The sequence below is a fragment of the Odontesthes bonariensis genome, chromosome 1 (assembly GCF_027942865.1).
Source record: "Odontesthes bonariensis isolate fOdoBon6 chromosome 1, fOdoBon6.hap1, whole genome shotgun sequence".
Taxonomy (NCBI): Eukaryota; Metazoa; Chordata; class Actinopteri; order Atheriniformes; family Atherinopsidae; genus Odontesthes; species Odontesthes bonariensis.
Genome location: NC_134506.1, coordinates 46,181,469 through 46,202,223, shown reverse-complemented (window position 1 = coordinate 46,202,223; position 20,755 = coordinate 46,181,469). Strand labels below are relative to the sequence as shown.

The following is a 20,755-nucleotide window of genomic DNA, read 5'->3' as shown; positions in this document are numbered from 1 at the left end:
TTACTAAAACAGTTATCCTACCGTCATGTACTGTAATCCAAAAAACTCTAATATACTGTTAAAATAAATAACAGTAGTTGCACTGTAAAATAACAGTAAAACACTGGAGTCCCTGCTGCCAGTGTTTTACTGTAATTTTACAGGGAAATTCTTTACAGTGTACAAATCACAGAACGGTTTAGGTCCAGAATACATGAGTGACATGCTGGTAGAGTATAAATATAAAGTCCCTCGTCTGTAATTGTTTTACTTGATTTGTTATTTTAATGCAACAGAAATTTTAATTTTGTAACTTGTGCTGCCACTTGGCCAGGACGCCCTTGTAAAAGAGATTTTTAATCTCAATGGGTCTATTTTCCTGGTAAAATAAAAGGTAAAAAAAGAAATAAATAACCAGCAGAGCTCTGAGATCTGCTGACTCAGGTCAGATAGTGGAGCTCAGAGTTCAAACTGGAGCCGGTGAAGCAGCTTTTAGCTGTTCTGCTGCTCACAACTGGAACAAACTACCAGCAGAACTGAAATCAGCCCCAACTGGAAGCACTTTTACATCCAGGTTAAAAACATTTCTCTTTCCGCGTGCTTATAGTTGAGTTCCTTTAAACAATGTTAAATCATAATGCTATAAATCCTCTTAATTGTTTTATATTTTTCTTTTTCCCCTCTTCTTTGAACTGTGTTTTAATTTTTATTCTATTTTTTTATTCTCTGTAAATTGCTTGTTTTTATGCTGCTTTATGCTGTTCTTTTATGTCTTTATGTAAAGCACATTGAGTTTCCTGTGGGATGAAATGTAAATATATAAATAAATAAAGATGCCTAACTCCTGCAGACAGATGTCGACATGTCGTTGGGTGTCAGCAGCTCAGCAACAACATGAAACAACATGGCAGCTGAAGATGATGAAGATGATCAAGATGATGAAGATGACCAGAACCAGAACTTTTCAAAAAGGTGCTTTTGGTTTTTTTTTTGAGGTGGGCGGCACAAACTTTCTCTCATACTTTGGATATATAATAATTCAACGTCCCAAATCAGCTCAACTTAAACTTGATTTTGCTCGTACTTTCAGTTCTTTCACAAACAAAAGTCACGAAACAGGAAATTTCTAATAAAAAAATATATTTTTATTTTCGAGCGAAGGAGCAGCCAATCAGCTGCTCCGAAAGGAGTGAGGGTCAGAGGTCACCTGATCAGACAGGCAGGATCTGCTCCAAGTGATAGTCTGCACCCATCTGTAGTCCGTTTCCTCCCGACAGCATCTGAGTGCGGGGTCAGGGGTCAGAGGTCAGAGGTCAGGGCACATCGGGCATCCCGCACTTCCTGTTCCGCACCCGAACCGCTTCCTTCCTCGCCTTCAGGAAGTTCCCAAAGGCGTCTCGCTCTTTGCTCTCCTCCGTCGCTGCAAATCCAGACCAAACATTCAGATTTCACTTTTAACAAAAAAATGTGCTCCGTGCGCACGCCCCAGGCCCCGTGCGCACGCCCCAGGCCCCGTGCACACGCCCCAGGCCCCGTGCGCACGCCCCAGGCCCCGTGCACACGCCCCAGGCCCCGTGCGCACGCCCCAGGCCCCGTGCGCACGCCCCAGGCCCCGTGCACACCAGAGCATGTGAACGGAGCGGAGCGGAAGAAAATGGTCAGAGCGCAGAGCGGTTTTCAATTCAAATGCCGGAGCGAGGATTTCGCTCCGCTCCAGTTCGCTCCGATATGCGCTCACAATGTCAATTAAAAATGTTGGGTTATAACATTTGTTAAATAACATTTATTTGATTTAAGTGTGATTTTTTTTTACATGTTTTTGAATTGAAAAACAGTTGCAGGCCAACAGTTTTTAATCCTTAAAAAATATGTATTGCACAAGCCGCAGCCTCTGACCCGGCCTCTTTGAGTCACGTGTGCCCGCGAGGGAGAAGATGGAGTTCGTGAAGTATTTCGAAAAGGAAGGCGATAGGCCTAGGTCGTATAAATGCAAAATTCAAGTAAAAAAGGAAGATGTTGAGGAAGAGTGTGGCGACACAGTCGCTGTGAGTAAAGATTCGTACTTTAACCTGCGAAGGCATGTGATGTGAAAGCATGACGAGGTGGTCCGCAAACACCAGCAGGAGGATGCAGCAAAACGTGAGCTTTAGCCAATTCTAGATTAAACATTTTGGGGACAGCATTTCTCCAAAGATCTTTTGTTTTGACTTCTCAATAACCCTACAACCCTGCTCAATGGAATAGACTTCATTTAAATTAATGTTTGACTTAAAATCTAGGCCAATACGCTGTAGTCTGTGCCTATAATCTGTTATAGTCTATGTTTCAACTTTACCACGGAATCGCCGAGACGAGGATTGCACATTGTGTGATAAAAAGTGGGATTAAATATCATAAAAACATACACTAACTATACTTAACAATACAGAGTGGGTTTTACATAAAGTGATCGTTTTAACATTTAGTTAAACATCACGTTAAATGTTCCACAGATGTTTAAAACCTTTGTTTTTAAGCTCCTGGATAAAACCTGCCCCTTTTCCTTAAGTTGACTCCGCCTCCGCTGCTAAGCCCCCCCCCCCTCCTCTACCTGAGGCTAATGTTCCAGCAGAGTTAGCTACAGACTGTGGATGAACTCTATCTGAGGCTAATGTTCCAGCAGAGTTAGCTACAGACTGTGGATAAACTCTATCTGAGGCTAATGTTTCAGCAGAGTTAGCTAAAGACTGTGGATAAACTCTATCTGAGGCTAATGTTCCAGCAGAGTTAGCTAAAGACTGTGGATGAACTCTATCTGAGGCTAATGTTCCAGCAGAGTTAGCTAAAGACTGTGGATGAACTCTATCTGAGGCTAATGTTCCAGCAGAGTTAGCTAAAGACTGTGGATGAACTCTGAGGCTAACGTTCCAGCAGAGTTAGCTAAAGACTGTGGATGAACTCTGAGGCTAACGTTCCAGCAGAGTTAGCTAAAGACTGTGGATGAACTCTATCTGAGGCTAATGTTCCAGCAGAGTTAGCTAAAGACTGTGGATAAACTCTATCTGAGGCTAATGTTTCAGCAGAGTTAGCTAAAGACTGTGGATGAACTCTATCTGAGGCTAATGTTTCAGCAGAGTTAGCTAAAGACTGTGGATAAACTCTATCTGAGGCTAATGTTCCAGCAGAGTTAGCTAAAGACTGTGGATGAACTCTGAGGCTAACGTTCCAGCAGAGTTAGCTAAAGACTGTGGATGAACTCTATCTGAGGCTAACGTTCCAGCAGAGTTAGCTAAAGACTGTGGATGAACTCTATCTGAGGCTAATGTTCCAGCAGAGTTAGCTAAAGACTGTGGATGAACTCTATCTGAGGCTAATGTTCCAGCAGAGTTAGCTAAAGACTGTGGATAAACTCTATCTGAGGCTAATGTTCCAGCAGAGTTAGCTAAAGACTGTGGATAAACTATCTGAGGCTAATGTTCCAGCAGAGTTATTTTTTACTGAAGTTCTTGAATTTACCCAGATTATTTTAATTTAAGCTATTTGTAATTAATTAATTTTATCAATTGGATGAACTCTAATTGGCCTAAAGATGATTATTTAGTATTTTTGTCTGTCTGATTGAATGCTTGTGTTAACAAATAAATCAGACGTTACTCAACAGTTACTCAGTACTCGAGTAGTTTTTTCACCGAGCACTTTTTTACTCTTACTCAAGTAATTATTTGGATAACGACTTTTTACTTTTACTTGAGTCACATTATTCTGAAGTAACAGTACTTTTACTTTAGTACAGTTTTTGGCTGCTCTGCCCACCTCTGGTGCTCAGGAACCCGTTTTAACGCAGTTTGTTTTCAGTTATTTATATTTATTGAGCAGCGAGTTAAACCCAACAGAATCGATTTAATCCCGTCTGCCGCCTGAAGGTTAATGAGGATAACTGAACGGATGTTTTTCAGTGTTTATTTGTGGGATTCTCGTCTCACCGCTGTGGTCGATGTCGTCCGTGTCGCTGTCCACCTCGTCCTCTTCGTCCTCTTCGAGGTTTCCACGATTCATGATGAAGTCACTGGGCCCCGCGATGTCGGCTTCCTCTGTGGACGGGAGGCCGGTCACAACAATGTAAGACTTAGGCGTGATAAAAACTAGGGGTGGGCGAAAAAAATCGATTCATGTACATATCACGATTTTTTTATGGGATGATTTTTTTTTTTTTTTTTTTTTTTTTTTTTTTTTTTTTAAAATCGATTTTTCTCCCCCGAATCGATTATATTACGTCATCAGGGTGTATACAGGTATAAACAAGTTACATTTAAGACTTTTTAATACCACTTCTAAATTAAATTTAAGACCAAACGTACGATGGAAATACCAAGTAAACACACTGACAGTAAAACGGTAAAATGACGGTTGAGTTTAAGAACATCGACTAAATGTGTGTCATGCGAAAAGATCACAAAAGTGTCATCACTGTCCTGAATTAAATTTATTACAATATTTTCAGAACATTTAAGTCCCATGAACAAATGCTTATAAAATCAAGTAAATATATTAAAAAAATAAATAAATACTGTTCCTTTAGAGCAAAAAGAAAAATACACAAATATTTAAGACCCATGCAATCTGAATTTAAGACAATTTAATACTTTTTAAGGTCTTATTTTCAGGAAAATTGATTTACGACTTTTTAAGACTTTTAAGGACCCGCGGCCACCCTGGTCATATCCGTGTCCAGAAAAACTTCATCATCATTCATTAGGTTATGTTACAACTAGCCCACATTTGTGCTGTGTGGACATTTCAATTCATTTTGTAACTGTAAACTTTAAAAAAATGCCTCTTTTTGTCTCAGTTGAAATAAATGTCGGCTGCTGGACTGACTGACACAGACCGATGTGCATCGTTTATGGGAACGACATTTATTTATAGTGTATGATTCAACTTGTTCGTGTTTTTTACCAGTCGAATGAATAAAAACGAGATTTTGTGTCTATTTGAACCTATAAAATACTAGGTTCATTTATTGAACAAGTACAGTTACCATAACGGTAAGAACATCATCAACAAATACCGGCAATTCAGACTAAATTCCAGTGTAGTACCGGTAATATGGTAACAGAAACGTAGCAAACATACCGGTACCAGTAGTGCATTGTCACTTAACCATGGTGATAATTAGGCTACTGGTATTTCATAACAAAAGGCAACCTACCGCTCACTCAAATTGTCTCGTTTACGGTAGTAAAAAAAAAAAAAAAAGAAATCCTCCCATTCTGTTTAATCCTCCTCCACAATTTCCTCCTCCTCTTCATCTCTCCCCTGTAATCACTCGCGCCAGTCTCTACAACAAGTTCATTATTGTACAGTTCTTCTTCGTCCTCCTCATGTTCTGCTGCCTGTCTGTTCTCTGGGCAGCAGCGCAGGGCTGTAAAAAACTATATCGGTATTCATTTACTTTGGCCGTTATTGCAAGTCACAGTGGACAGGCTCACTCACGAATGCGATAGTGATAGAAGTGAATGCTAATTTCAACATACCATATACTTATTTATTTTTTATTTGATTTAATTTTCTTTAATTTTGCTTTAACTTTGTTGTTACCGGTAATCTGACTGTAAGGCGCATTGAGCTGCAAGTCTTGTATGTTACGATCACAAGTACCGGTATAATGTTGAGGCTGCCCAGAGAAATCGTTGGTTCTAATTATAGACCCGGCCTGTATAAGAGTCCGGCCAGTATTTACCTCCTCCAACAGCGAGACCGGCCAATATTAGAGGATTTACGGTATATCGAATCACAATACTTGTAGAATCGCAATTATCAAGAATCGTGATACAATCGAATCGTGACCAAAGCATATCGTCCCAGCCCTAATAAAAGCCCAAATGCAGGCGGAGCGTCAGAGGACGGTACCTGGGGGAGCGCTGGTCATCTTCACCGCTCCGAGGTCCTTTCTGAGCCGCTCCAGCTGCTCCTGCTGCTTCCTGCTCTGCGCCTCCGCCTGGTGGGACAGGAAGTCGAGTTAAGAACGGCTGAGAAGGCGCCGTTAGACAGGAAACACTACAGTCGGGTAAGCAGGGTGCTCGCTCTTATTCCAGACTTTTTTAAAACTGATACTTTTTTCCCCCAACACCTTAACTCTATGTACTTGTAACTTGTGCGCCTACTTCATTGGTTGAGATTGTACCAACTGTGATTATTACAAATGTTAATTTTTATAGGCTAGTATTCAATGAACAAATGCATTATTCACAGTAAATTATGCTTTTACTGATGAAAACATTTCAAAACATGAAAATCACAAGAACATGAATTTCACATCAAACAAGTGTCACAAAAACTATCTATAAAAAAAAAATGAATGGATGGATGAATGTAGAATTCAGTCTCTGCACTCACATCTCATCCCATTAGGTTAATACAGTACGTGACCAGTTAGTAAAATTATAGTTTTATAGCCGACCTTCCTATTTCTCATTTCACAATGCCTTTGAGCATACTGTAACATTCTACCATACATTTATTTTCCATACTTTATTAAGACTTTCACACAAAACTCAAGACTTTTCAAGGTCCTCAAAATTCCATACATATTAAGACTTTCAAGACTTGCGCAAGCACCCTGGGTAAGTGACAAGAGTTAAGGTTCAAGGTCTGAAGAAGAGATTTAAGAGACTGGAGAGACGAGCGGAACCTGAGCCGATCGGTCCGCTCTACGAGCCGGTTGGTAACCAGAACCTGAGAGAGCGGCGTCCATCTTCAAAAGCTCAGATAAACAAGCCGGGATGGACCGGAAACTGAACCGAAACGAAGGTTTCTTGCATGTTTTTGCAGGAGGTAAGATGGATGATGGGTTCTGTCTTATTTTCATTTACTTTTAGGAACTTTCTCTAAACACCGGAGGAAGGACGTAAATCTGAGTATCGTCTGCATAGAAGTGAAGTTTTAGAAAGATGGACACCGCAGCAGAAAGCGGACCGGGACTCGGACCGGGACCCAGACCGGGACCCAGACCGGGACTCGGCCCTGGACCCGGCCCAGACCTTTACGGGACCAGCACTGGTCAGGCGGGCTGACTGAGACCACCACACTCACCAGCTGTGTGCGGAGCCTTTCGTATTCGGGCCGGTAGTCCCTGAGGAAGAGGAAACTCGGGTCATGAAGAAGTTAAAACACAAAGTAAGACTCGGTCAGGAAAGTTTCCCTCCTCACTCACCTCTCGTACTCTTTGGCGGCGTCCTCCACCTGAACGAACAGCTCGTCCAGTCCGCTTCCCGTCACCGCGGAGACGCCCACCACCTGCCAACAGACGCCACGCCGTCAGGACGCGTTCCAGACTCTTATCGACCGGTTCTGACCGGCCAGCAGCAACCTGTCCGAAACTGAAGATCCGGAGGAGCAGCTTCCACCCACCAGAAAGCAGAAAGTTCTGACCCAAACATTTCTTTGATCCCTTTTATCCAACGACCGTCCGGTAACTACGAACTGACCTGATCCGGAACCGATCACAGCAACAAACACGAAAATACGAAAAAAAAATAAAAATAATAATAAATAAATAAATAAAAATCGATCACAGCAACGAACACGATCCGAGACACAAATCCTTTCATCATAAAAGTGTCCCATGTTGAGCAGAAGCTGAGCTTTCTGAGACGTCCGTCTGGAGAACATCTACAGCAGAACAATGCTGCCACCTGGTGGTCCAACTGAGGTCAAACTTTCTCAGGGTTTTATGATTCTTCTTACAGAATCTGAATCAAACCATCTGAGCATGAAGTCCAGAACTTTGCTCCTTTTAGGCTTCCATACCTTCACATTCATGAATATACAGCAAATCTCCATCTTTAAAGGGTTTTAATCAGCTTCCTAGGCTCTTTCTGAGGGTCATAGGATAAAGCGCCATGAAAAAATGTTTATAAATATGTGTTCTCTACAAGCAAAAAGGACAATGGCCTTATCATGGAAAAACTTTGGTAAACCCGCTATCGCTGTGTGGTTTAGGGAACTAACTTCCTGTTTACCTCTCAAGCAAAACGCTTTATTTTTTAAGCCCCAGCCAACTAGGGTCTTTTCCTTCTTTACGTTATGATTCTTCTGAGCCTTCTGTGGTTGTTTTTCTGCACGTAGTTCAGAGTTCCTGTGACCAGAACTCACCGAATAAAATGCTGGTTGTTGTTGTTCTTCCACAGAAGAAGGATTTAAAGGGGCACTCCGAATACTTCAGGTGAACCCACGAGGAAACTTACCCTCAGGTTGGTGTAGAACTCGTCCAGGACCAGGCTCATGGATCGAGTCAGGTTGCTCACATACGAGGTCTCCTGGTTCAGGGCGTCCTGGAAGACCTCAAAGTCCTGCATCCACTCCACGGCGAAGCTGTGGTCGATGATGTCAGTCTGCAACACGACAGAAGCGTCAGCGCCGGCGCACTAAAGAACAGGCGAACGACACGGGGGCCACAACGGGACGATGACATCACCTTGTTCATGACCACGATGAAGGGCAGCCTGGTCTTATAGAGGATGCTGAAAGACAGAAACATCGGCGCAGGTGAGTTCACCTTGTTGTGGATTTTTTTTTCTATCAAAGTGGGTGAGAAGACAACTCAATAATAAGAGAAAATCCAGATTTTGTCTTAAGTTTATTCAAAGGCATACAGCGTTTGCAGTCCCTCCTTCACTGAGCAAAATCAGAGAGAGGAGAGCCTCGAACAGAATTACACACATTCATTATATACCCTAGTGATGGGAAGTTCGGCTCTTTTCTGAGAGCCGGCTCTTTCGACTCCCAAACGGCTCCTTATTTAGGATCTTTTGTAGCTTATATTTTACCTTAACTTTGCAACAAACAAAAACTAATCATGGTTTATGTGTTGAAAACCCTTTTGCTTTCAGTGTTTTTATGAGAGACCTTATAATTGCCTAATTCTTTGCATTTATTCTGTGACAAAACCACTTTTACATTTGTTTATTTCAATTAAACTTTTTTATTGCACAAATTAACAATAAACTTCAAACAGATCCACAAAACAGAACCAAACTCAAGCTAACATTAATAATGTCCTCAATTAAACTTTTTTATTGGACAAATAAACCAAAAAAATTCAAACAAATCCACAGAACAGAACCAAAACAAGAACAAAACTCCTTAATTCTCACGTGAATACCGCGTGCTGGTCCCATACTGGCCAATCACAACAAAGCTCTGTCGTAACCAGAGCTGGGACTGAGCACTGAAAGTGAAACCTAAGCAGCGAATGGAAAAAAACTTGGAGTGATGAGAGCCGACTCTTCTAATTCACTACAAAGAGCCGATGCTTGTGCGCATGACCCATCACTAATATACCCGTAAGCGGGAGGGTTATCTCAAAGAACAAATGGCCGCCCCCCCCTAACCCTGTTCAGGTTCTCAGATAACGAAGAGGTTCACGAGGTAGCTTCTTTATTATCCCCTGAGCTAAACTCCCCAGGAAGTGTCAACCATAAACCTCCTCCTGATGAATTTAGAACCCGTTAAATGACCAAAACAAAAGGATCACAGGGCGAGTGGGGTCAGAGAAAAGTCAACGCACCTTTTAAAACCAGATGGGCAAATAAGAATTTCCCATCATAACCTCAACTTCACATTCGCACCAAACGGGCTTCTAACGACTCAAACTGGGACAACATGACAACTGCAGCCTTTTCTGCGTTTCCACGGCAGCGGAAACAGGAAGTAAGGTCCACCTGATCAGGGGAATCCTTCAGACCTGAAGCCATCGCAACACTTACCATCAGTTCACCAACAGCTGATTGTTTGTAGCTCAGCAACTCAACAGGGGACGGCCCCCCCCATCATTTCAGACACAGGTGTAACCCCCCCCAGGGCCGTTTTACCCCCTTTTATTCTCACTTTACACCAACAATGAGATTCTTTTTGAAGTATGCCGACGACATGTCCACACACCAGGGACATGGAGTCCCTCCTGACACTCAGGGACTTCAGCGCCAGGAAGGACGTTTGGGATTAAAGGAACTGCATTAGGCTGGTTTAAGTCATATTTATCTGATAGATTTCAGTTTGTTCTTGTAAATGAAGAATCTTCCTCACACACCAGAGTAAGTCATGGAGTTCCCCAGGGTTCTGTGCTTGGACCGATTCTTTTCACTTTATACATGCTTCCATTAGGTAACATTATTAGACAGCATGGCATAAAGTTCCATTGCTATGCTGATGATACTCAGCTGTACTTATCTATAAAACCAGATGAAACCAATAGGTTGGTCAGACTACAAGCATGTCTTAAAGACATAAAGACCTGGATGACTCAGAACTGTCTGCTTCTAAATTCAGACAAAACTGAAGTCGTTATCTTTGGACCTGAGCGTTTCAGGGAGAAATTGTCTAGCTATATAGTTACTCTAGAGGGTATTTCCTTGGCTTCTAGTTCTACAGTGAGGAACCTTGGAGTTATTTTGGACCAGAACTTATCATTTGACTCGCATATAAAACAGGTTTCTAGGACTGCCTTCTTTCACCTTCGTAATATTGTTAAAATCAGGAACATCCTGTCTCAGAGTGATGCAGAAAAACTAATCCATGCATCTGTTACTTCAGGATTGGACTACTGTAATTCTTTATTATTGGGCTGTCCCACATATTCTCTGAAAAGCCTTCAGTTGATCCAAAATGCTGCAGCCAGAGTTCTGATGAGAACTAACAGCAGAGATCATATTTCTCCAGTTTTAGCTTCTCTTCATTGGCTCCCTGTTAAATTCAGAATAGAATTTAAGATTCTTCTCCTCACATATAAAGCTCTTAATGACCGAGCTCCATCATATCTTAAAGATCTCATTGTAAGATATTTTCCTAACAGAGCACTTCGTTCCCAAACTGCAGGTTTACTTGAGGTTCCCAGAGTTTCTAAAAGTAGAATGGGAGGCAGAGCCTTCAGTTATCAGGCCCCTCTCTGTGGAATAAGCTGCCAGTAAATGTCCAGGAAGCAGACACCCTTTCCACTTTTAAGATTAGGCTTAAAACTTTCCTTTGTGATAAAGCTTATAGTTAGGGCTTAGAGCTTATAGAAACATCCCATAGTTAAGCTGCTTATAGGCCCAGACTGCTGGGGGAGATCATCTGTCACACCTTTACTCACTTTACTCTCTTTTTCCCCCGTTTAATTTCTCATATGACATTAGCCGCTTTCGGACTGTAGGAACCTTTGGCAGTTCTAATAACCTTTTAATCCGCGGGGCCGTTTTCTCCCGTGTTCGGACATACAGGAACTCGGGGCTTTCTCCCTCAGTTCCTATAACTATTTAGCTCCTTCTCCGAGGTCGGGTCTTTTCATAGTTCTATAGAACGATCTGACGGAGGTGTTTGGTGGTCGGTAGCTAAGCCCCATGTCATGCTATCACGGCTGAAATGTTTCCTCATATGACACACACACAACCGGCGGGTGTTTAATAAGTTAAACTTACACTGGTCTCATTTGTCTGCAGCGCTCTGCTCTCCTTTCTTCCTTCATGAAATGAAAAAGCATCTCCTGACTCTCTCTGTGAGCTTTTCCAGCCTCGATATTAGACGCCTGATGTGATTGTCCATGATTAATATCACCATCATGCAGACCATAAACACAGCGGCCTCCCCGCTCTCCATATTAGCTTCTTGGTGGTGTTTTTTCTACTCTCATTACTTTTACCGTTTTGTTTTGTGTTTGAATGTAGCGCTAAACGGCTAACGGCTAACACGTCACTGAAGCAGACGGCTGCGCGCGGCGCATCAGTCCCTATCAGGTCCCGACTCATGTGCGAATGCAGACTGAAACAGTTCCGCTGGGGAAGGATAGTTATCAGAACGAAATTCGAGGAGGGTAGTTCTGATAACTACTTTCTTAGAACGGTCTGTCCGAAAGCGGCTATTATGTACATGTGACATTATTGTGGTCATTAACTCGTGTTTCCCTGTTCCAACAGGTATCCTTTGAATAGTGTTACAGTGTTTGTTGTCCCCTCTTTTCTGTCCTCTCAAACCCCAGCTGGTCGAGGCGGATTAGTTGTTGTAATCATTAAAGAAATAGCATTCTTAGCATTGTTGCTGGTACCAATAAATAATCAAAGCAATACTGGCCACTTTATCTGCTTCTCAACCAACGGCAGAGTCATTCCCCAGAGGCAATCTTCACGGTCAAAACTAGGATTCTTCAACATTACAGCAAAGATGGCCACCCTTCCTGGTCCTGGTCATGTGATCAGGTCCCAGAGGTCATGTGATCAGAGATCTTTGGACTAAAAACTGTTTATCCTGAAGCTGTAAATGTTCACTCTCCTTTTTTAGAGCAGTAACCGTATGAAAGTGCGGCGTTATTAGCTCTGTTAGCGCCCCCTGCTGGTTGAACAACAACACTCAGGAATGAGGCTCCCTGAGGCGCCTCAGGAGACACAGACCTCCAACAGCGAGTAACGGTGGGTACCTGCAGGCGTAGAGCATGTTGGACATGAAGGTGACGGGGCTGACGCTGCGGGACGTGTCCATCACGTAGATCACCACGCACGGGAACGACGACGCCTGAGACACACAAACACACGGCCCGTTAACACACCAGCTTCGTCGCCAACGTTACCGACAGCCGCCCGGCGAGCCGACCCACCAGAGCCTCAGTGATGATGGTCCCCGATGCCGACCAGGTGAAGACTTCGATCTGACCCGGGGTGTCGATCAGGACGTACCTGCAATGACAACAGACAGACGGGCGTCCCGTTACCGCCCAGGTAGCCAATCACAGGGACAGAAGCTGCTGACCAGCAGGAGTTCAAACACAAAAAGCTAAAAAAAAAAAAAACATGAATATGTTTAAAACAAAAAATGTGATTTAAAAACTAGGGCTGGGCGAGTTAACTCGTTAATTATTTAACGCCGGTAAATATTTTATCGCACATTAACGCAGGTTTTATTATTTATTTTATTATTGTAAAAGTCTGTTGCTCACAGGCTTTTATTTTGTAAAAGTCTGTCGCTCACAGGCTTTTATTTTGTAAAAGTTTGTCGTTCACAGGCTTTTATTTTGTAAAAGTCTGTCGCTCACAGGCTTTTATTTTGTAAAAGTCTGTTGCTCACAGGCTTTTATTTTGTAAAAGTCTGTTGCTCACAGGCTTTTATTTTGTAAAAGTCTGTTGCTCACAGGCTTTTATTTTGTAAAAGTCTGTCGCTCACAGGCTTTTATTTTGTAAAAGTCTGTCGCTCACAGGCTTTTATTTTGTAAAAGTCTGTTGCTCACAGGCTTTTATTCTGTAAAAGTCTGCTGCTCACAGGCTTTTATTCTGTAAAAGTCTGACGCTCACAGGCTTTTATTCTGTAAAAGTCTGACACTCACAGGCTTTTATTTTGTAAAAGTCTGTTGCTCACAGGCTTTTATTTTGTAAAAGTCTGTTGCTCACAGGCTTTTATTTTGTAAAAGTCTGTTGCTCACAGGCTTTTATTCTGTAAAAGTCTGCTGCTCACAGGCTTTTATTCTGTAAAAGTCTGTTGCTCACAGGCTTTTATTTTGTAAAAGTCTGTTGCTCACAGGCTTTTATTCTGTAAAAGTCTGTTGCTCACAGGCTTTTATTTTGTAAAAGTCTGTTGCTCACAGGCTTTTATTTTGTAAAAGTCTGTTGCTCACAGGCTTTTATTTTGTAAAAGTTTGTTGCTCACAGGCTTTTATTTTGTAAAAGTCTGTTGCTCACAGGCTTTTATTCTGTAAAAGTCTGTTGCTCACAGGCTTTTATTTTGTAAAAGTCTGTTGCTCACAGGCTTTTATTTTGTAAAAGTCTGTTGCTCACAGGCTTTTATTTTGTAAAAGTTTGTTGCTCACAGGCTTTTATTTTGTAAAAGTCTGTTGCTCACAGGCTTTTATTCTGTAAAAGTCTGTTGCTGTCTGCTGTGGAACAGGAAAAGAAAGTAATCGGCGGATCCACCAAACATGGAGAAGGGTACGGAACTTTTACTCGGCCATTTTCATGTTAAAGTTCTTCCAGACGGCGGAGTCGACAGAACCAAAGTCATCTGTAAACACTGCCAAGTTGAATTGTCTTCTCAGCGTAGTAGTTCCAGTCTAAAATATCACTTAAAGGCAAAACACACAACTGATAGCAGCAAGTCATTCAAGGAAACAGACAGTGGAGCGAGGCTTCTACATAAAAACTACAGAAAGATGCTGATGTTAAAAGTGTGTTTGCACAACAAATGTTATGGCACTTTCATTCATATGGCAGCACATTTAAAATAAAGCTAAATGCTAAAAGCTATACGCTACTTTTGGATTCATTTTTGGATTTTGCGTACAAATGCGATTAATCGTGATTAATCAGGGAAATCATGTGATTAATTAGATTAAAACATTTAAAATCGTTGCCCAGCCCTAATTAAAAACATTTACAATAAAAAAAAAATAATTCAGCTCAAATATGTGGGCTCTGCTGTCTGCAGTTTCCAGCCACAGAAAAGAAAGAATCCACTCAGCTTTACCGCTCTGGACTTCAATAAAGAAGCACTGACCGGTGATCCTGACGCTTCTTCTCAATGAACTGCATCACCTGAAGGAAACAAACGCACACGGGGGGGAAAGTTTAGGGCTGGAAGACGGTTTGAAACGGCACTAGGGATGGGAATTGATAAGATTTTTACGATTCCAATTCCATTTTCGATTCTGCTTAACGATTCGGTTCTTTATCGGTTCCCTTATCGATTCTCATTTGGAGAAAAAGGACAACAAACCGGTCGATTAGCATCAACTTTGTTTAGTTTAGAAGTAACACGAGTCATGAGCTCACAAACCCAACAACGGTGAGGTCCACATTGGTCTATCCTGGCCTGGGTAATTTAACTCTTCCTGCTCTGGTGAAAGGAGAAGCTGGAGGTAGAGGTGAACTGGGGGTAGTACCACCAGCCTCTGGCTCTGAGCCAGTCAGGCTCTGTCTCTCATGATTTCATCTGAATGTAATGCCTGAGAAGGCATTCATTTAACCTTAACCGTTACTAACAGCAGCTTTTACAATCAGGCAAATGCTGCTAACATGATAGGCAGTGTTTGTTAGTTACCTGCAGTGTTAGCCGAGGACATGCTAACGTTGTTTGTTAGTTAGTTACCTGCAGTGTTAGCCGAGGACATGCTAACATTGTTTGTTAGTTAGTTAGTTACCTGCAGTGTTAGCCGAGGACATGCTAACATTGTTTGTTAGTTAGTTAGTTACCTGCAGTGTTAGCCGAGGACATGCTAACGTTGTTAGTTAGTTAGTGACCTGCAGTGTTAGCCGAGGACATGCTAACATTGTTTGTTAGTTAGTTAGTTACCTGCAGTGTTAGCCGAGGACATGCTAACGTTGTTAGTTAGTTAGTTACCTGCAGTGTTAGCCGAGGACATGCTAACATTGTTTGTTAGTTAGTTAGTTACCTGCAGTGTTAGCCGAGGACATGCTAACGTTGTTAGTTAGTTAGTGACCTGCAGTGTTAGCCGAGGACATGCTAACGTTGTTTGTTAGTTAGTTACCTGCAGTGTTAGCCGAGGACATGCTAACGTTGTTTGTTAGTTAGTTAGTTACCTGCAGTGTTAGCCGAGGACATGCTAACGTTGTTAGTTAGTTAGTGACCTGCAGTGTTAGCCGAGGACATGCTAACGTTGTTTGTTAGTTAGTTACCTGCAGTGTTAGCCGAGGACATGCTAATGTTGTTTGTTAGTTAGTTACCTGCAGTGTTAGCCGAGGACATGCTAACATTGTTTGTTAGTTAGTTACCTGCAGTGTTAGCCGAGGACATGCTAACATTGTTTGTTAGTTAGTTAGTTAGTGACCTGCAGTGTTAGCCGAGGACATGCTAACATTGTTTGTTAGTTAGTTACCTGCAGTGTTAGCCGAGGACATGCTAACGTTGCTAGGTTCAGATTCACCGACGTTAATCATTCATTCATAGTTATTGCATGTTGGTAGTATTTCCTCCCTTTGGTGAAATATTCACTTTGCAAGTTGCCCTGTTGTCGTCTTTTTTAGGGATGTGGAACCAAACTTTCGAGCGTTTGTTGGGCGCCATGTTTACTGTTGGCTGCTGGCTGCGCCGGACTCGCCACGCAACATTGCGTGGTGACGTCATTCGCGCCCACTGGAATCGATAAAAGGGAATCTTTTGCAAAATCGCCAAACGATTCCAAGGAATTGAAACACTGGGAACCGGTTCTCAACAAGAACCGGTTCTCGATTCCCATCCCTATACGGCACAGATTCCCGTCACGTTTGATCCACTTCCACAGAGAGTAAAACCTGGTTTGGGTCACCTGATCAAAGCGTGTGGCGAACAGGTTGAGGGAGGTCACGATGCCGCCGTTGGGCCCGAGGCCGTACTGCTTCATCACCTCTTTGTAGTTCACCGTATCCCTGATGTCTGCGGACCAGACGACAGACCGAAGGCTAACTAAAGTTCACCAACAGTAAAGGGAGCAGAGCAAATGGTGGGATCCTCACCGATGTTGGCGGGAAAGGGAACCTCGTGCACGGCGGGATCCAGGTTGATGACGTACGGAGGAGCTTTCAGAGCGTGAAGATGAGCCGTCAGCCTCTGCAGGACAAACATGAGGTCAGAACACAAGCTCACACTTCATGCTACTCTGTCACAGAAGGACAACTTAAGGTGGCCGAGAGGTCATCAAGACAGGATGAGACGTCTTAAAGGGATAGTTCGCCTCTTCTGACATGAAGCTGTGTAACATCCCAAATCAGCAACATCATTTCTGAACATCTTCTTACCCCCTGCTGCGTCCTGTGAGCAGAGTTCCAGCCTCGTTTTGGTGTTGATGAAGGTAGTCCGGCTAGTTGGCTGGGGTTTAAAAAATAAATCGTCTTGCTTCTCAGAACAATATGCGTTCAACAGAGTAATACATTTGCATCACAAAATGGTTCTCCAGGAAAAAGTCAGCTCTCACAATCTCTTGGCCCTATTTTCTCTCCCTTCGTATCACTGCCTGCTGCCGCCTGCCGACAGCCGCGCCTGTTACGGTGTTTGCTGCTCGGAAGCAGGGGACTGCTCGCTCTGCACAGTCTGCACAGCAGGCTGGATTTTTCTGTCATTTTATCCACATAAAACTCAGTAAAATGTCTTTCAGTCGGATCTTTTTCACATTTTTCTGTCATTTTATCTACATTAAAGTCAGACCTCACAATCTCTTGGCCCTATTTTCTCTCCCTTCGTATCACTGCCTGCCGTGCAGACCGAAGCGCAGACCGAGCAGTGATCCTGTCAGGATCGTAAACGGGTGTTTCGTGGTGTTTTCGGACTCAGTTATCGGTTCTGTTTTTGTTCGGTGCTCTCAGTTCTTTCTGTATTAGATCAGTTTTTGTTTCACCTTAGCTTTGTTTTTCCTCACATTCAGTTACGTCTTATTACTCCTTGTGTGTTCTTTGTGTTAGATTATTTCTCCGTTATTATTCTGGTGTGTTTTCCCCTTTGTTTTAGATTCGTTTCCATAGTTGGTGTGCTCTCCCTCGCCCCTGTGCCATCTCTCTTCCCTCTCACCACTTCCTGCTCAGTAATCACCCTCCCCGGTATAAATGTCTCTCTAGTTCCACCACTCCTTTCCTCGTCTATCTACCCCGTCACGCCGTCCCGTCCTATGGTCCTTGGTTTTCCTCGTCAGTCCTTGTCCCGCCAGTATTTCAGTCTTGTTTTGTTATTTTCTTAGTTTTATGTTTAGTTTTTTCAGTGTTCCAGCTTTGCTGCGTCTTTTCTTTATATTTAAAATAAATCCTTTAAAGGGTTAGTTCGCCATTTTGCACATTAAGCCCTGTTTTTAGGTAGTCTGGGGTGAATTATAGATGTTCTGATCACAATTTGGACATTTGGTGCTGAACGGAGCATTTAGGTATCCACTGCTGCAGCCCCCCCACCTTTGCATTGAGTCCATGACCACTCAAGCAAACAATCATAAAACGGCATTAAACTTTCGTTTGAAGAGACATGGAACTCACCGTGTGGTCAGTGGTGGACAGCGATAAATTGACCCGAAAATCGCAGCGAAATGTGCCTTCTAACAGTTGTTTTAGCATTTGGTGGACCTATTTTTCCGGACACCGTTGAATAGCAGCAGCAAGACATCCAGCGACATACAGCGCGCCAAGGATAACAATTGTAATAGAAAATATTTACAGGTTAAAACTAAACTTCATGGAAAATATGAATGGATCATATACACTGAATACTTATGCCTTTTTGAGAAACTTGAAAAGGTTTTCCTTGATAATAAAGGGTGTGGGAAGTACACACTGAGTTCATGAACACATCAGAAGTGGTTTGGTTTTGATATCTTTAAAAACAAGAGAGCTATTACAAAATAAAAGTCTAAAATGGAATTAACTATGCACACTGAGTAAATGTTCTACCTAAAATGATTTTTCTGGAAACTAAAAGGCTGTGAAAGCTTTATAGTGAGTTCACAAACCCATCCGAAGTGGTTTGGTGTTCATTGGTTGAATATCCAGTGAGAACAAAAAAAGGCGTTGCACTTTTGCGACGGTCCCTAAGCGCTCCGGCTGCCGTAGTTCACTTAGAAGTATATTCGGCGCGGTTACTCTGATCTTTCAGGCTTACTTTGGTGAGTTGATAAAGCCTGTGGTATGTTAGTCTTAGTTTTCTGTAAATATTAATACCATCCTGAGGCTAATTGGTGAGGTTTTCGTGACGCTATTACAATTACAAAGCTGGAAAATAGGCGAATGTCGAATATAAAACCAACTTCACCCCGCTCCGCCTAGTCGGGACGGATGAAACACCTTATTTTAAACAGAAACTATTGAGCTTGCTATTTTTTTTAAGCAACATACCGGACAACATACTAGTGTACTCGTCATTGCTCAAATTTCACATTATTTCTCAGAATATAAATAGGTCAAAAAAATATGTTTGTCAACGAAATCACGATGATTACAGCTGACCTTTATGCACGCGCACCCACTAATCTATAACGTGTGTCAATCGCCCCGACAGCGACTAATAACACATAAACCTTTTTTTTTGCCACTAAACTTCAAAACTCTGACATTGCACACTTTAGGACATGTTTAATTACTAATTCACCTGTTGTATAGTCATATTGGTTGGTTTTCGAGGAAATCGCTGTTTCAAAAAAAAAATAAAAAAAAATAAATAAATAAAAATAAAAATCGCTGTGTTTCAAACGATTGGGATTCGGATACCATGGCGGGCCGCCATAGTTTCCTCAATGCATGGGAAACACTGCCTCCGTTACCAAACCACAACAGATACAAAAGGGAGAGAAAATAGGGCCAAGAGATTGTGAGGTCTGACTTTTTCCTGGAGAACCATTTTGTGATGCAAATGTATTACTCTGTTGAACGCATATTGTTTTGAGAAGCAAAACGCTTTATTTTTTAAACCCCAGCCAACTAGCCGGACTACCTTCATCAACACCAAAACGAGGCTGGAACTCTGCTCACAGGACGCAGCAGGGGGTAAGAAGATGTTCAGAAATGATGTTGCTGATATGGGATGTTACACAGCTTCATGTCAGAAGAGGCGAACTGTCCCTTTAATGTGTTTGCAGCACGAGGGGGGGTGGTTGTTTCAGAGTTTGGGGACTTCCTCAGTGAAGTTATATCACATCTTTAACCAGAAATGGTTGAACTTTACGCATCCATGACACTAAGATATTAAAATCTTCGAATAAATGCGTCAAAACGTTCCGTCCATGAACAGCCTGCCGTAAAAAGGTCAGGAAATAGACGACGCCACGGCAAACTGCTGTCATACACAGTGATGACCAGTGTTGTATAGTAACGAAGTAAAAATACTTCACTACTGTACTTAAGTATATTTTGGAACACTTTGTACTTTCCTCGAGTTTGAAATTTTTTTGACAACTTTCACTTTTACTTCACTATATTTCCAAACTTAATTGCATACTTTTACTCCGATACATTTTCATTGTTCGGTTTAGTTACTCGTTACAAAAACAAAAAGAGAGAGAGAGAAAAAAAAACGCCCCATGCATGTTGCCTGCCCAAAGACATGGAAATTATCTTACAGAAACTTCCCTTTTTTAGGTTTTCAGGTAGTTTTCCTCTTCAGATGCCAGATAAGCTTCAGTTTTCTCCTATTTTTTCTTTAAATTTTGTTTATAATGATGGCAATAACAGCAGCAGCCTCTTTAGTTTAATTTTTTTCTTAAAGGTGTAATGTACGCCTCGTTTTCAGCACTGACCTTACTTGAAGAAGAAAAACTTAAAGGTTCGCAAAGTTTGTATTTTCTGCGACACAGGATGAAACGCAGCCGTTAGCTGCACGTGCTAACGACCCCGAGCTCACCTGGACGAACGTGGTTTTCCCGGAGCCCGCCATGCCGAGCACGACCAGACACACGGGTCTGTCCCGGTCAGCGGCGGCGGACGCCGGCGTCCCGCCGCCTCCTCCCGCCGCAGAACTCTCCCGGTTCTCCGTTAAACCCGCTCCGACGCCGGAATCCTGCGCTGCGGCTGCCATGTTGGTGGGTGCTATGGTAACCAGCTGCCGCAATCAGGTCGCAATCAGTGTCGTAAAACGGAAAAGGGAAGGGAGACGGAAAGAAAAAAAAAAACTACCGGAATTTTTTTTTTTTTTTTTAATACAACTTTATTTTGCTTTACAAGATACAAAAACAGTGCAAAAACATGACAAGTATCATTAATAATAAATGAAGAACAAATAAGCATACCAAAATAAATACATACATAAGTAGTTTTATAATAAATGGAGAGAGAGAGAGAGAGAGAGAGAGAGAGAGGGAGAGAGGGAGAGAGAGAGAGAG

At 42.4% G+C, this 20,755-nt stretch overlaps 1 protein-coding gene across 2 annotated transcripts; it reads right to left on the bottom strand.

Moving 5' to 3' along the window:
* Positions 1 to 1,102: 1,102 nt before the first annotated feature.
* gpn1 (GPN-loop GTPase 1) lies at positions 1,103 to 20,472 on the bottom strand. 2 transcript variants are annotated; one of them, XM_075468659.1, is made up of 13 exons: positions 20,278 to 20,472; positions 16,425 to 16,518; positions 16,238 to 16,344; positions 14,470 to 14,507; positions 12,584 to 12,662; positions 12,407 to 12,501; positions 8,435 to 8,480; positions 8,205 to 8,351; positions 7,172 to 7,254; positions 7,051 to 7,090; positions 5,869 to 5,956; positions 3,942 to 4,100; positions 1,103 to 1,399 (listed from the first exon to the last, which is right to left on the bottom strand). In XM_075468659.1, exons 1-13 carry the CDS (start codon positions 20,449 to 20,451, stop codon positions 1,293 to 1,295), a joined length of 1,257 nt encoding a protein of 418 aa, XP_075324774.1. In that variant the 5' UTR covers positions 20,452 to 20,472; the 3' UTR covers positions 1,103 to 1,292. The 2 variants fall into 2 exon arrangements, with proteins under 2 accessions (XP_075324774.1, XP_075324784.1); XM_075468669.1 differs by having other exon boundaries at positions 3,942 to 4,049.
* Between the last annotated feature and the right edge of the window lie 283 nt (positions 20,473 to 20,755).

Excerpts from the sequence above, each read along its gene's own strand:
- gpn1 (XM_075468659.1), bottom strand. The coding sequence starts at position 20,451 with ATGGCAGCCGCAGCGCAGGATTCCGGCGTCGGAGCGGGTTTAACGGAG. Across the intron at positions 14,508-16,237 it reads TCGCCACACGCTTTGATCAG|GTGATGCAGTTCATTGAGAA; the intron begins GTGACCCAAACC and ends TGTTTCCTTCAG. Across the intron at positions 12,502-12,583 it reads CCATCATCACTGAGGCTCTG|GCGTCGTCGTTCCCGTGCGT; the intron begins GTGGGTCGGCTC and ends TGTGTGTCTCAG.